Raw genomic sequence first — 16085 nt, 5'->3', positions numbered from 1 at the left:
GCTCCTCACACTGAATATTTCAAGCTCACAAAATATTTATGATGCAACAGCTTGACTTCCAACATCTTTGTCTGGCAGTCTCACCTGAAAACGTTGCATCATATCATCCCAGGTTTTGTAACATTAATATTTGAGGTTACTCTACTTTAAGCCTTAAGTTGTGAAAGACATTTATTTTTTCAACTAAATGAAATATAAAAAACTAAAATGAAACTTTATGGCATTATCAGATCCTGTGTGTTGGTAAATAAGAACTCATCTCAGCTGTTTTGTACATCATCATGTCTTTAATTGTGTGTAAACAAACTCTGAAAAGAGCATCAGCCAGTTCTTGGTCATTGGCGTTAACATGATTGATTTATTTTGCAGTCATGGATAAAACATGATCACTCCACTGCAACAAAAAGGTCTTCTTAAACAAGTCATGTCATCTTGAATTCTGTCCTACAATCTTTTTTTTAACACTTATTTCCATCAAAGTCTTAAAAGTTAAAGCACTGACCATAACTTGAAACGGGCAGATCATTGTATTGATATGGAAAAAAAACCTTGGTCCAAAGTGAACTAACCTCACTATCAGACTTTTTCCACAATAAACAAGATATTAGGACCTGATAAATGACTTATTTGTGGCCTTTTTTGCAGCGCATAATAAATAACATGACTTCCATCTGCGACCTCAGTTCAGTCTAGCAAGGTAACGTCATCACATCTCACTTCTGTATAAGGTGCTGGGTGGGTGGGTGGGTGTGTGTGTGTGTGCCGCGTGAGTGTGAGAGATACAGAAATGTCACTGCTTGGGAATGCGATTCAGTCATGTTTTGTTGGTGTGACTATGTTGATAAGTTTGTGGTTAAGATTTGGACACGACCAGGTGTCCAGAGGCTTATTAGGTTAGTAGTTCATCAAATCATTAAATATGTAATAGGTGAAAAATAACCTTTAAAACAATGAATAAAAAGTCCGCAGCGATCACAGCAGTAGTGTTAAACCCGGAGTGCAACATAATTCGCTTAGCCACCTCCATTGTACACAAACAACAAATATATTTACAATCCAAACAAAAATACATGATTCATAACAAAAGAAATGTCACCACATTCAGAACCACAGACAAGTCAGTAAGTGACTTACACAAAGTGAGAATGTATGGTGTAGTGTATGTTTATGTTATTCTGATAGACATTAGCCTTCATTAGAGTTAGGTAGAGCTTTTCTCTTCTACAGATGTTCCACTGGCATTAAAGGTGAAAGCTCCATCTGGAACCAACCCGTAAGAGAGCTCAGGACCAGCCTCCAACTTCAATGACAAAAGACGGACATATTTTCACCATGAATGGTCTCAAATGCAATGGCAGACTTCAGCAACCTGGTGCTTTTCGCATTTCGATGTACATCTAAAATTTTTCATTTTTAATTTTATAATAGCCTGACCTGCTGTATTTATTTAGCTTACTGTTGCTTAGCTTTCACAGATTCAGACTCAGCAACATACAGAACAGGCCTCAATTCAGCTCTAAATCCTCTTCATATAGACAAACATGGAGTGAGGTTTACAAGGATGAAAACCTACATCAAACAACAGGAAGCAATTCCAAAACACACCTTATGCTCACAGGGTGTGGTGGGTATAAGGTGGCAGATATTGACAATTGTTAAAGCCAATAGCTCTTTGTGTTTAGGTCTGTTTCGGAAAGCCAACCAGAGTAAAACTGACCGAGGTCAAGCCATATAGATATTATGTAAGTATTGAAGTAAACCAGTCTCTTGAAAATGGGAGGAAGGATTACGCCACATTTCGCTGTTTATGATGTCAATTGGGGATCGAATTTGGCATTTCTGTATAATGGGTAAATTAATAACAAAAAGTTTTTAAAAAATAAACCTATTGGCTATAGTTTGGATGAAAGAAAAAAAAAAAAGCTGTAGATGTAGTAACGCATGCATGTCGCTGTTTCCTCCCTGAAATAAGGACAACAGTGCAGAGGAAGTCTGTTTGCAGGTCTGTCTTTGAAGAGAGAGGCTGGCATGCCTTTGACAAACTGGTTTCTGAGCTGTTGCAACTCGAAAAAGAGCATCATCCTTTTTGTTGTGTCCCGGTAAGCATTCATGTGGCTGTGTATGTATGTGTGTGTGTGTGTTGTTGAATCTTTCTATCACACCTCCTTTTTAAGGCTTTCAAGCTGCTTTGGATCAAAGTCAGTCCCAGGGGATAATTCAGCATAAACATTGAGTTCAGAAACATCATAGCCTACACCTTCACATACTGCTGAATTCCAATTTTTCAGACACATTTCTAAACCTGCTTGATCTTGTGATTCACAAAAAGGAGGCTGACGTCCCTCCGGCCACTCATCTTCTACTGGCATCGATTTGATAGCTTCATCTGACTTCATCGCCCCCCGTTCACAAAATAATTTGTTTCTCGGTTTAAAAAAAGTCAAATGCTCAAATACTAAACCTAATGTCAAATTAGGATTGAAGAAGGAGTGTCCCCCTATACAAAAACAAGGGCAATATTCACATCTAAGACTTCACTTTAAACCCTCATCTTAGAAGTTGCGAGAGTGCAACAGATGTGCCACAATCCAAAATGTATAAACGGCGCAGGGGGAGCGCGAGAAGAAAAATGGTTGTAATTGTTATCATGTTAAAACGAACCCTACACTGGCCACGAGATTAGAACAGATAAACAGTACATTAGGCTATACGCATCATCATAATTACCGATAGATATATAGCAGTCGCAGCCACCGCCATCCAGTTTTAGAAACACATCAGACTAAAAGGAAAGGGACAGGAGGAGAACTGTTTCTTTCTGGAGTTGGATTTAAATAAATATTCTGGTTTTTTTTGTGTTTTGCTCGATTTTTCTTTAAAGCCATCTTTCCTCCTGCCTGGCGGGTTGGGAAGAGGGTGCGGCATGATCTGCAGGGGGCTCTATGTGAAGTTCTGGAGGGGCTGGCTGACCCTCATGCAGGCCCAGTAGAAAGCCCGAGCCAGGGTGACGAGGACCAGGAGCAGCAGCACGGCCCACGAGGCGTAGATCCCCTGGTAGGTCTGAGCCTTCGCCCACGTTCCAGCCTCGGGAGACACGACAACAGAGGAAGTTTTAGAAAATCAGATGTTACTCAAAAAGCCCTTTAAAAGGGAATTATAAGCACATCCAGAGCGTGGTGTGGTGATTATAATGAGCCAGCTCGAGCCCAATCAGGCTAAATGCAAGAATCCAGACAGATAAAGCTACAATTAGACTTGAAAGTGTTCTGTGCATTTATTATACGACCCATTTATGTTGTCAGAAAATGTACAAAATTCCAGACAAGTATCTGGTGAAACCAGTCTGTTTTTTTATGACTGCACAACATAAATTCACTTCCTTTTCACGCAAAACAAACTAAACCTTTTACTGTATCTATAGTGTATGATTAGTCCACCTGCACCAGACTCATGCAGTTACTATTCCAAATGCACACATTTTCATGGAAGAGCACATACTCAATACTTAAGAGTGGCTGAGGGGTAAGAGAGAAAATAGCTTTCCCATCAAGTATTAAGTGTGCAGCTGCTCAGAAGAAAATTATTTAATGAAGATGGCAAAAGTGACTTTGCGAGAACCCACAGGGATTTTGTGAGAATATGGAAATAGAAATTTGTGTTTCAAAGTCGCAACACTAGAGCAAAGCTAATGCGGGTATAAAAAGTCGAAAACAAATTACAAAACTTGATCAAGGCAGGATTTTTTTCCATATATATCGCTATACCGCTTTCAGGATTGTCATACGTTCTTGTAATAAATAACATTCTTTTCTGTTTTGACACTCGCATATCTCCTGGGCGATACACAGCCCTGGCTCAGATGATTAATGCCATCTTGAATAAACCGCCGACCAAGTCCAGGACTAGACAGCCTGATAAGGTTTTGTGTATGTGACGGGTACGTTTCGGTGCGATTCTCCTTAAATTCATTTCACTGCTCTTCGCCTGTAAATGATCTGTGAAGTTTTAATGATTCAGGCTGCTCTCGGGGACCATGGCATTTTACCTGGCATCTCTTTGCTCATGCTGCCGAGTTGGGGACACACCACAGCTCCAGAAGGTTTACAGCTCTCGTGGTGATGAATCTCTAAGCCACGCTCAATTCATAACTACCTTCAAGTACTGTAAAGCCACTGCATCCTTATTCCTAATTATATGCAGTCTGGAAAATAAGTTTGATCCGTTACTTGCTTGGGTTGTTGCTGATAAAGTTTATTGATGCAACGCACAGATTAAACGGTCAAAACCCTGTGCTCTTGTACCATTCTTATGATGAAAACAACCTTTTTATTAAATACAACCTGATCTAATGTGACATTTATTGCCACTACACTAGCTTTATACAACGCTGTCAATACAGCACATTTATTGTTTCCACATTGCTTACTCGGTGGTGATGGAACAGTGGATAAGATGCATGCCTTTGGTGTGGGAGACCGGGGTTCAGCTCCCCACTGTGACAAATCCACCAATGTGTTCCTTAACCCCTAGTTGCTCCAGAGGCGTGCGACCTCTGATATATATTGCAGTCGTAAGTCGCTTTGGATGAAAGCTAAATGAATAAATGCTTGCTGTTCTGTGTCAAATTAAAATTCTGTGCGGGTAGGCACGTATGCATCCTGCGTTCAATCTGTCTGTACTGTGGGGCGCCGTTTCGTGCTCATCTTGCACCCTCTGCTGTTTCTGAAGCAGAATGTTTCCATTATCTAATTCTTTCCATGTATCCATGTTTTTTTTTTTTATCTTTTGTATTTTCTACAGATGTCTATAAAACTGATCTATAATTGGGACATAATTCCCCTGTTGCACTGTTATTTTAACCATTTATAGAAGAGCAACAAATACAAAGTAGAAATTACATTGTGAGCCCTGTATGATTGTATGCACACACAGTATAAAGCCAGCCATGAATAATATAATCTGTTCTGCCATCCTGTGGCTGTCGAAGCTGGTGTTGCAACCTGAATACTGCTTATTGTTAAACTAGGCTGCGTTTCTGCTGTATCTCACTGACAAATAGAGGCCCGTCACATAGTGTCTGGAGGGCGGCTATGAGGTGTGGCCCCTCCATGTTAAACAAGCGACAAAAACAGATTGTAATCGTACTGCTTCTTCCTACTTTTTCCTTTGTTTTGTCTGCAGTTGTAAGGTTGTCACATTATAAAAGACAAAGGGGTGGACGTTCAGAAAAGACGAGACAATATGGTGAAATTATGATTTGTCATTTTTAGCCTGCTAAAAAGATGAATGCCTACAAGACAACGTGCCTACAAGACAACGTGCCTACAAACCAGCTATGGATACTCTCTTATTAATACTGGCCCCTATATCAAGTTGTCTTGCGGCGTCCACTCACCATCAGTCCGGCAGTGGAGACGCTGAATAGCAAGCAGAGTAGAAAACACCACAAGCTTCGCCTCCTGGGATACCTCTGGCCAATGGAGGAGCTGCAGGACCAACAGAGGAGATAATCAAAACATTTCAACTTTTACTGTCACATACACAGAACAATGTATGCGAAATTTGTTCTTTGCATTTAACCCATCCTAATTAGGAGCAGTGGGCAGCCACTGTGCAGCACCCAGGGACCAATGCCAGATCTAAGACTGGAGAAATTAACTTACATACATGTTTTTATTGGTGCGGGTAACTAGAGCACCCAGAGGAAACCACGCAAATCACACAGGTAACACTGCTAAACCCTGAACCACCATGCTGCTAAAATTTATTTTATTAGGAAATTAAATTAAATACAACAAATATACAGACGTGGCCCTGTGTTTTTATGAAGTATTAGCCTTTCTCCACAGCAGGCATTTTGACCTATTTGTTAATGATGTCTTTTCAAGGGTCCCAACAAGCCATGACAGTGACAGCGAGCCAGCATGGACAATATCAGGACGCTGGAATTGAAGCAGCTAAATGGAATTCAGCCATCGTTAATTGTCTTAATTACACCTGTGCTTTTCCTACTGCGACCTGTCAAACGTGTTCTTTGAAAAAGTCCAAGGGATGATTTTTTTTTTTTTACTGCTGCCAAAGCAGGTAAACTCTTACTGGAAGGGCTGAAATAAGACATGAAGGATGATGGTTTAACACCTGCAGACATTCAAGCAGCACCTGTCCAGGTTCAATCCAGGTTCTGAGGCTATTTTAGATTTGACAAACTGATGACTAAATCCGTTCATAAAAGGCACACCTGTATATTGCAGTAATACAACTGACACGCAGAACATCTCTTTTCAGCACCTTGTGAAGTTAAATGTTGTGGAAAAAGAAGCGAGGAAACGTGTTGCTTTGTGTGCCTGACAGATTCCAGAAACTTGCCTGTAAGGTCTGTTCTGATCATTCGTGCGCATGTACAGACGAACACGGACACACATTCTCTCTTTTGTAAATATTTGTTTGATGTTTTACCTTGTCCACTGTTCAGCATAAGTACGTAATTCTAGGCGTAACCAGAAATCCCAAAAAACTATAATGTCAAAATATATCATCAGAGATTTGGCTTGAAATTATAAGTAAGATTTGCACTGTATCTGGTTATGCCCGCTAATTCCTTTCCCTGTAAGTGAACTTTGCTCAGCATGTCAAGAAGCTTATGGAGTGATATAGAAATGTCCTTTGCAGCAAAGTTCAAGGGAAATTCTGGAGGTACAAAATGCACATGGAGCTAAATCCCACACATCAGAAAGCTCATGTTACGAGACACATGCAACACCCTGAGGCTGGAGAGGAAAATGTGCTGCAGCATTTGAGGTAAAAGACAAACAGGATGTCACAGGTTTGATTCCCCAAAAAAAAAAAAAAAAACCCAACCTGTCCTGTCCTCGAAAAAGGTCCTAAAACCACTACTTGCCCACACTTTGTAGGTTTCACTGAGTAAAAGCTTCAGCTAAGCGCCAAAGGATGTAAATCAACAATGTGAAAGTACATTGAGAAGGAGGTGATGTAATGGATGAACTGCGACTTACACTTTCCTGCAGTGTGGGCACCGGGCCAGCGTCCGGTCTGTGAACTCTGTCCACTGAAATTAGAAAGAGAAAGACACGTGACCTTCAGCTTCAGCCAAAAACCAACATGCATGCGTGTTTGACAAATTATCACAATTTCCAATTCTGACTGACCTCTACTCGAACATAAATTACCAGTGTTTCTGCAGCTGCTTACACAAAGCATGGCTGTGCAGGAAATCGAAAACAGCAAATATGTGCAGGTGTGAAAGATGTCAAGTCCTCCACTGCTTGTTTAAAATGTGTTTGTCAGAAGGTTTTTTATATCAGTGACCTGATCTGTAAGTATATAAGTATAAGTCACATGGAGGCAATGTACAACTTTTACGATAGATTACTTGTCTAATTACAGATGGTATTTAAATTGAACTATGGATTTAAATTCGCCCGCTGCTGCATGGATTGATAACATATTTAAAGAAATTAACACAACCATCCCAGTTCTTGCCAACAGGCGCGGCAAGTCATCCGCAAAATGAAAGAGAAAAATAGTCTTCTTTCAGTGTGTAGACATTTATTCCCCCCCCCCTTAACATCGGGGTATGATACATTTGTAAACCCCGCAGAGCAGAATACACTGTGCATGCTGTACATTCTTCTTCTGACAAAAAAAAAAAAGCCACTCTGTATGGGAAGCACTGAGAACATTATCAGCTGATCCGCGACAAAAAGGATCATCTCTACAATGCCACACAGGGCACAGATTTGTATTTTCATTCAACGCCGCTGTCTTTAAGCAGGTAGAAAGGTGAGCTGAATGCTAAACACCCTGAACCATCCATCTAACCTCTTTTTAGAACTCTATTCTTCTTTTTCTCTGACTGTGCCACCCACTTATCTTTCACCGTATATCTGAACCATCTTTACCTGCCCCACACATTGTTAAAGGGCAGTAAGTTCAAATTTCACTTCCCCTTTAGCACAAAATGGTCCGAATATATCAGCAGAGAGTTGATAGGGTTATTGATCTACACCAGTAACTCAACATCTACTTGGCCTGGTGCTTTGGCTCTTCAATAATTCACCTTTCTGGCTATGCTACAGAACATTTAACAACAAAGACCTCGGAGGTCCACTGAAACTGTCACAAGATATTTCAGCTACAAATGATAAAGCTTCACTCGAAAGCCAAAAAAAGCAAATGCTAAAGTCGGTTTATCATTCAGCTATTATCCACTTCATAAACATATTTTCTGGATCGTGGCTTATTAAAGTGAAGGTGATCTTATTGATCTTTTCAGATACGTGTCACTCAGAGAGACCTGGGCCAGAGACTTAAACAGTGATTGTACTGTTGTTGCAATTCAAAAAGATCAAACTTTTTTCTTTTAAACTTTTGCTCTGAAAATTTATTTTAGCAATATATCTTAAAAACCTCTGATTTGTTTCCTGTCATATTTAGTGGACATATATGGTAGGAACAAAGAAGATTTTGTAAAAAAAAAACAAAAAAAAAAAAACCCTGACCTGTGTGAAACTTGATACCTTGGCCAGCTCCATTCGCTGAATAAAAACTGTGTGATGTGAATGAAGGCTCTAAAAGCTAGGAAGTGTTCTTCAATTTTGTGACATTTCTTCAATGTCACAAAAATGAATAATAAAAATTAAATTAAAAACTGTTGTGATTAAACATTTTTAAACAGAGAGAGTGTGGTACCAGGAAGGTGTTGCTGCAGTGTCCACAGGAGACGCGGGCCCCGGCTGGCTGGGGGTCAGGACTGGCCGGACCAGGATGAACTGGACCCAGATTAATTATCCTCTTACTATAAAGAGAAAGACAGAAAAACAAGACAGACAAAGTCAACATTCACCCCCCAAATAACTCAAGATATTAGCCCGCTTAAGTGCAATCTAGTTTTCACAGCCTGAGTAGGAGCCTCATTCTGATGGTGAGGAAAGAAAAGTTTCACTTTGTGGGATCCATTAGCAGCAGGTCCTCTCGTCTTCAATACCAGACACCTCAGACGCATACAGTAGCTCAGAATCACTGATCAGACAGCAGCACAGAGATGTGTCTGGTTTAGTCAGCATGTCTGGTTTGAATGCAAAACAGTGCCAGTGGAGGTAAACTCTCTAGAGCAATTTCATGCAGGAAAAGTGGCATACGAAGGAATATATACGACCCTTTGGCATCACTTTAAATGGATAACCTTTGGTCAAGTGTAATAAAACCAGATATGTGAACAGTTACATCAGAAACATGCAGAATCTCACCACTCACCTATGAAAGATGAAGTTTGTTGTTTTTCTGCCAACAAATGTCAGCATCTCTTCCAATTTCAAAGTTATACATGTGACATAAAATTCACAGTTCAGTAACAATATTCAAAGAAAGCTGAAACTGAGACTCATTTTGGGAACAAGATTCCTCCTCTGTTCCTTAGATATTAGGACATTTTATTTGTTTGTTTTTAAAAAAAAAAAAAAAAAAAAAAAAAAAGAAAAAACTTTTTGCCTGGTGCATTAATGAGAAACTACGAAATATTTAAACATGCAAACCTCAATTAGGCTTCCCCCTTACCTAATGATCAGAGCTGACAGATGGATTATGTGTTTCAGATCTTTATGACAACAGACTTTGTGATGTACAGTTTAAAATTAGACACATTTACATAGCAGCAGAAAATTAACCAAAAGGCTAAAAATGTTGCTCTTGCACATTTTATGCCTCAGGCATAAACAAGGAGTCTTATCTGTTTTACTAATTACACTAGGCTGCAGCAGCATGATGTTCAGATGAGCTGCCAAAGCCGTACATTTTCAGTGACTGACATTAGCCTTGTGTTTTTTACAACAAAAATCCCAACACATTGGCATCTGTTTGACCTGTAAAAGTGTTTTAGGGCTGTTTGTTCAGCTAACTTTCCGACAGAAGGCAAATGAAACTTTTCTTTCTCGAACTGAACTTTCAGCAACCCAGTATTGTTTACTTTACGCACTAGAAAATGAAAAACAAATGCCACACAAGGGATATTTACAACAATTTTCTTTCTTCTGTTTTTGTTTGAGGCTTGTGAATGAATCTGCTATGAGTGGATTTGGTTAGTAGCTACTCTGCAGGAATTTAGTGCATAATTAAAGCATCTACATGCTGAATCCATTTTATGATTTTTTTTTTTGCTGCAAGGTGCAGATTGAAAAACAAACCTCAGTATAATCCCCATTCCTGAATAAAGTCTGGCCAAACAGAACACACACCACATACTGTATATTACTCATACAGGCACTCTTCTCATAATACTGGCGATATGCTGAAGTGAAAGCAGTGACGCGGCTGTTCTAATGAGGCTGCTATTTCCTCATCCGGCTCGCTGAGCACTGCATGTAAACTGCGCTGCGAGCACAGCCTTAATTGAGGGACTGCTGCTCCCACTGCACCTTGTTTCCTCTGCTTCACTTCTCTCACACACAGACATACAGCGGCATACACACACTTGGGAAAGGATTTCTCACCAATATGGCCTGGGACAGGCAATCCTCTGGGAAGTGACTTTGCAGATGAGCAGGCAATTGCAGGGGCAGCGAACGTACTTCTTCCCTGCTGGGGCATTCTTAATGGGCTGCAGAGGGAGACAGAGACACACAGGAGGAGGAGATAAGAAGACAGCAGAACAACGTATTAGAATAGGAGTAGATAACAAGCCAATTATTCTTGACGGACGACAATTAACTAATACTACATGAGGGAGAGGAGTATTCTTGGAGATATTGGAAGGGGCCGCACTGCTGTCGCAGGTAAGTAACCAAGTGCCAGTGTTCATGATACATCATGATAATGTTGCTGCTTCATTATCCCTACCACTTCAGGGGCGTTAAGACATGAGTTAACACATCAAGAGCTCAGTCTTTGCAATCAAAAACACATTTATTGATAAGTGAAAGGACAGATAAGGCCTTTTAGAGGTCTTCTGCAAAGCAACAGGTTTATCCAGAACTGCTTCTAAGCTTAATACCCATATAAAGGGAAATGCAGATACAGGCTTCAAAACTGTTTGGGGCCACGAGCTTGCATTTGATCATATTTGGTTCCATTCTGTAGGCTCCTACCGGATACGTCAACATGCTGTATATAGAATTCACATAACAGAATAATACATCACAGTAATTACACAACTGGCTTGATTTATGCCCAATCATCCAGTTATATTCTTATAAAGCACGTACGGTATTAAAATAACACTTTAACAACTCACTAGGCCAGATAATACTGCAGGCCAAATTCAAGGACATTGTTTGAGCTCACACAGAGAATGGAAACTACAATCTGTTTTTTTTTGTTTTTTTTTTTACACAAGTACAACTACACAAATTACACACCTTCCTCTGGGCTTAATAGAACATCCTGCTGTCAGACTGTTGTTTGTCCTGCTGATGGGTCTCTCCACTGCATCATTAAACTCTGACTAACCAGAACAGATTGAGTCCTGCGAGTTCCCTGCTCCATTATCAATTACACTTACAACAGCTGTGGGAGTCAAGTTTGTGTCTGCACTAGAGGCAGAGAGGCAATGATAGGGAGAGGAAACTAATATTGCAAGCAATCATTTTATGGTGGATTACCTAAGTCCAGTCACCTTAAGTTATTCAAATTATTGTCATGTGTGTCAGTGTTCACATTTATATTACTTTCAATGCAGTCTACTACAAGAGCCCTGCAATAAATCCTTCCGTCATGTGTTTCTGTTTATCATTCAGCCTATTTTATAACTAAATCTATTCATTTAAACAAAATGATGTGTTGTGACAGGAAACTAATCATTCCACAATACAAACATTTGATGTTCTTCGCAACTTTGCATCTGACTTCTCAATATATAAGCATTGCTTCTGCTTTCTCAGCTTACTCCGTGTTGCTGCTACTGAGCTGCTCCGCCTCATGATTATAACCATTAACTTCAACAGACATCTGTGGCAGTGAAATAACCATTTATATTGTTTATTTGCAACTACTTACATTGTGATATCCTCCAACCCCAACTGTCAAATTAAAGCTGGGCTACACAAAATTGTTATTTCACAATGTGTCTAATTAACAATGGGGGACTGACACAAAGAGGAGTGGCCCCATTCAACAACAATAAAGACTCTGCAGATCAAACCTATTTAATTTCAACAAATACTATTTGCTGTCACACATATTTTGCCTCCTATCTACATCACTGTGCAAATCTTTGGATTTGAGCCAATAGTTGACACTGATGATGGAATCTCCATCTGTACTGTACTCCTTTGCACATGCAGACAGATTTCAGTCTAAATGCATCCTCATCTGTGTGTTTGATAAGGCTGTGGCCAAAAATCTATATTTTCACACCCTGGACATATTTCTCTACATGTACATATGTTTCCTCCATCTGCACATTGCTCATATTGCCAACTGGTACATCTGGACACATTTCACATTTCCTCTTCCATCAGTACATCGATCTGCACAGCCAGTGATGCGCTCTCGTGGAGCCACTTCAACCTGTGAATTTGACAGTGATGGTTGTTGAAATTACGGCGTCCAAAACTTGATGACTAAATTTACCTTCACATGTGTTTAACTTTTCATAGCTCAGGAATGTCAAAGCGCAGCTGTGAATTAGGCTTTTTGTTATACCTTGCCACACCTGACCAGTAACACGGCATTCTTTAGTTAGAGGTAGCATTATGAAAAACTTCTGTGTATCTTTGTCATATTAAATGTGATACCTAATCCTGCCTGTGTAACTACTACAAAAGAAACAGAACAATGACTCCATGGTCAGGATGGCAGGCTCTGTCAACTGCCTTTGGTGCTTAAATGTCTCAACATTTGGACCACTTTTGAGCGCTCTTTTGCTCGCTCGGTGCTGGTCAAAAAATTCTGGCACAAAAAAAAAAATTCCTATGAACTTACATGTAACTAATTCACAATATATGACCTGATCATGCTGAATTATTTATACATTTTATGGCAAAAAAGAAGACCCAACAGATAAACAACAAGGTATAATTGTATAAATTAAAAAGCTTAACAAAGTGTTAAAAATTTAGAGCATATATCTTTTAATTTGTCTACACTGCGTTCACCACCGTGCTAGTTTGGTGCACATACGTGACACCATACTCACCTGACCAAACACACCAGATTAAATAAGTACATGCTCCATGTTTTGGATGAGCGAAATTACTGTTAGGAGTGAACTTGCCCTTGGATTCCCTGGAAAAACAACTTTCTGTTTAATGTCATAAGACTAACCAGTCTCATGACATAAAACAGAATGTTGATTTTCTGCAAATCCAACTTGGTGGGCAGCTGAAAAACAGACTGTCCATCTTTATCATCTAATTTCTAGATGTTTTCATGATGTTGAAATACTACACATAGTACACTTAAAGCTACTTTCTACCAAAGAATGTTTTCTTGGGGATTATAGGGAGTATTAATGACCTCACTGTGAGCTCTGTGGATTATCCGGAGTAAGGGGGATACTGATACTGGAAATAGATTGTTGAGTTTTCATTGTTTTGAGCACCAAAAAACACTTTAAAAAAAAACACCGGTAAAGTGTGTGTGCAAGTGTTTTACGGCATATCGTAGATAAACACACTGAGTGCGTTACATCTGGCTATACCGATTCCTCTGGTGACCTACCGTAGCTTCATTGCAAACCCCGCACTTCACCACATGCTGGTGGATCTTTCCCTCCACAGAGATCAGGCTCTGACACACCCGGCAGCTGATTACAGGAGCACTGCCGCTCTCTGGGGAGGTAAGAGGGGAGTAGGGCGGAGGGTCCTCCCCTAGGAGCACTGAGGGCTGAGTGGGGCTGGGGAACGGAGGGAAGCCTGCACAGGGCGGGAGACAAGGAAGGGAAAGAATGACGAATACAAAAGTAGTACAACCAGTGACAAATGAATGGATTGTTGAGGGAACAGGCCCAAGAGTTGTGCAATGGCCTGAAATAAAGCCTCAATTCCCATTGACAAGTACCGTTTCACATTGCGATTAACAAGATAATAAGATTTGGTCTGGAGTTCAACTGAAAGGAGCTTTAGAAGAAAAACACTCCTGGAATGTGGAGCGGGGTTATTTTCAACAAATAACAGTGTCAGTATTTGTGAGTGACAGAGAGAACTCAGAGATGGAAGTGAGTAAAGAACGCAACATACAGTACTACCTGCTCTACATTTCTAGCATGCAATGTGAATGATAATTTTAATGGTTTAGAGCAGGTTGGATGCAAAACACAATTAGGAGCCATATCTCATGCCTTTTCAATTAATGTATTTAGGCACAGTCCCTCTCCATGTGCGCGGCCATTGGTAGCGGCTCTCTCTTGCAGCATCCCTCAGCAGCCCTCTCATATGTCAATCAAATCAGAGGTTTCTCGGATGCTAGCTAGCTAAGTGGTACAGTGATCCAGCTTGCGAGTACAATGGGGAACATCAGCTGTTCAAACGCAACAATTTTTGTTGGGAAACGCAAATAAAATATGATTTAGTGACAAAATTTCTGAGCTTCAAACCCGAAGCTTGGCGGGTGGTTTGCCGGTGTTAACCAGAGCTAGCTACCAAGCTAATATAACGGCTGCTAGGTTAGCTAGTTAGCACAACGCTAATTCCCTTCAGTCCCTCCTCACGCCATGATTGGAATAACGCACATTTCATCCCACATGAGACGCTCATAAAGAAATACCCTGGAGGCTAGCATTATATCCTGCACAAACACAGTACCGACAGCCTGATTCACAGCTGAACTAGCAGAATAACCAGAATGCCCTGTCAGTGGAAGCTAACGTAAGCTAGGCTAATTAAGGTTGGAGGAGAGAGCACCATGGATACTCACTCTCTGGTTTGTTGGGCACGTAGGGCGCTGAGCCGGGAGACACCCCGCCGTTACCGCTGCCAAGAGCGCCATCTCCCAGATCTGATAGTAACGGGGACCTCTCGCCGTCCGCCATACCGAGAGCGAGGCGTGGGGGGAGAGAGGGAGTGTGAATGTAGACCGGTCCGGTGCTGTATTGTTGTGTCGGAAATGCAGGCGTCACATGATCACACCACCGCTGCTTCTGCTGCGGTAACGATGCACGGAGGTGTGGCACCCTGCACACCCAGTTATGCTCCTTTCCCACTAAATGTGTGTTAATGTACCTGTGGAATATGTTTCAATTATTTCCCAACAAAAGTGGCGCATCTGTGTGACTTTTAAACATTGCTGTGATGTGTAGTGACAGTAGGCATTCTTCATCTCAACCCTTAAAATGTAACTTATTCTGCATCCAGGCATTTTTTCCACTGGACGACGCAGTAAGATGTCCAGTTTTTCCATATTGCACTGGGCAGCTTCACTTTTGCACTTAGAGGCAAGGGCATGCCACTTAAATAGTTTTTAAGAGTGTGGAGAACTCATTTGTTTTGTCACTTACCTGTTGATCTTGATTTTAGTTGCTGACGTTTTCATTTACAAGTCTACTTCCTCAAATGTTAAGATGTTGCTGGCCTGAAACAGTTAAAAGGTGTTTAATATACCTCCACAGAAACAATAGACAAATGTTCAGACTTTGTCCGCTGTAATAATTCCAAAAGTTATTGGCAATAGATTGGTTCAATTTAATGTGTGCTGTTCACACAGGCCCTGAAACGATCTCTTCATAGTGTGACTTCAATGTAAAGTAAACGATGGAGTAGCCAACATAATTCGCATCCCTCTTTTGTGCATTAATGCAGTCCAAAGTGCAGCCGAAGCTAAACAGGCCTGATTAGTCAGGCGATCAAAATCAAGTGGGAATCTTCCCAAAGAAAGGGAACGACTACACTCACCAATAACTCTTTCAACCTACATATGGGCATGTGAGTATAGACAGACTTGAAACAGTTTGAGCCTTTCCCATTAACGCTCATTATTCTATATATCAGTTTGCAATAGCAGCTCTTATGTGCATTATGATTATACCATCCGTAATAAAGGTATCGGACTAAAACGATGAGTAAAGCTTACGTGGGTTTGATATCCACAAACATCTGTGGCTATCCCATAAAAAAGCAATCATATAATGAGACAAAAGA

At 40.6% G+C, this 16085-nt stretch overlaps 1 protein-coding gene across 1 annotated transcript; it reads right to left on the bottom strand.

The window, feature by feature from the left end:
- Positions 1-265: 265 nt before the first annotated feature.
- Positions 266-15112, bottom strand: pip4p1a (phosphatidylinositol-4,5-bisphosphate 4-phosphatase 1a). The gene is made up of 7 exons (XM_046074445.1): positions 14866-15112; positions 13672-13865; positions 10506-10612; positions 8710-8815; positions 7014-7066; positions 5396-5486; positions 266-3084 (listed from the first exon to the last, which is right to left on the bottom strand). The coding sequence occupies exons 1-7, from the start codon at positions 14978-14980 to the stop codon at positions 2941-2943; spliced, it is 810 nt and encodes a 269-aa protein (XP_045930401.1). The 5' UTR covers positions 14981-15112; the 3' UTR covers positions 266-2940.
- Positions 15113-16085: the final 973 nt, after the last annotated feature.

This window comes from Micropterus dolomieu, linkage group LG17 (assembly GCF_021292245.1).
Source record: "Micropterus dolomieu isolate WLL.071019.BEF.003 ecotype Adirondacks linkage group LG17, ASM2129224v1, whole genome shotgun sequence".
In the NCBI taxonomy this organism is placed as follows: Eukaryota; Metazoa; Chordata; class Actinopteri; order Centrarchiformes; family Centrarchidae; genus Micropterus; species Micropterus dolomieu.
The sequence above is the reverse complement of the archived record's forward strand: the minus strand, read 5'-3'. Positions and strand labels throughout refer to the sequence as shown.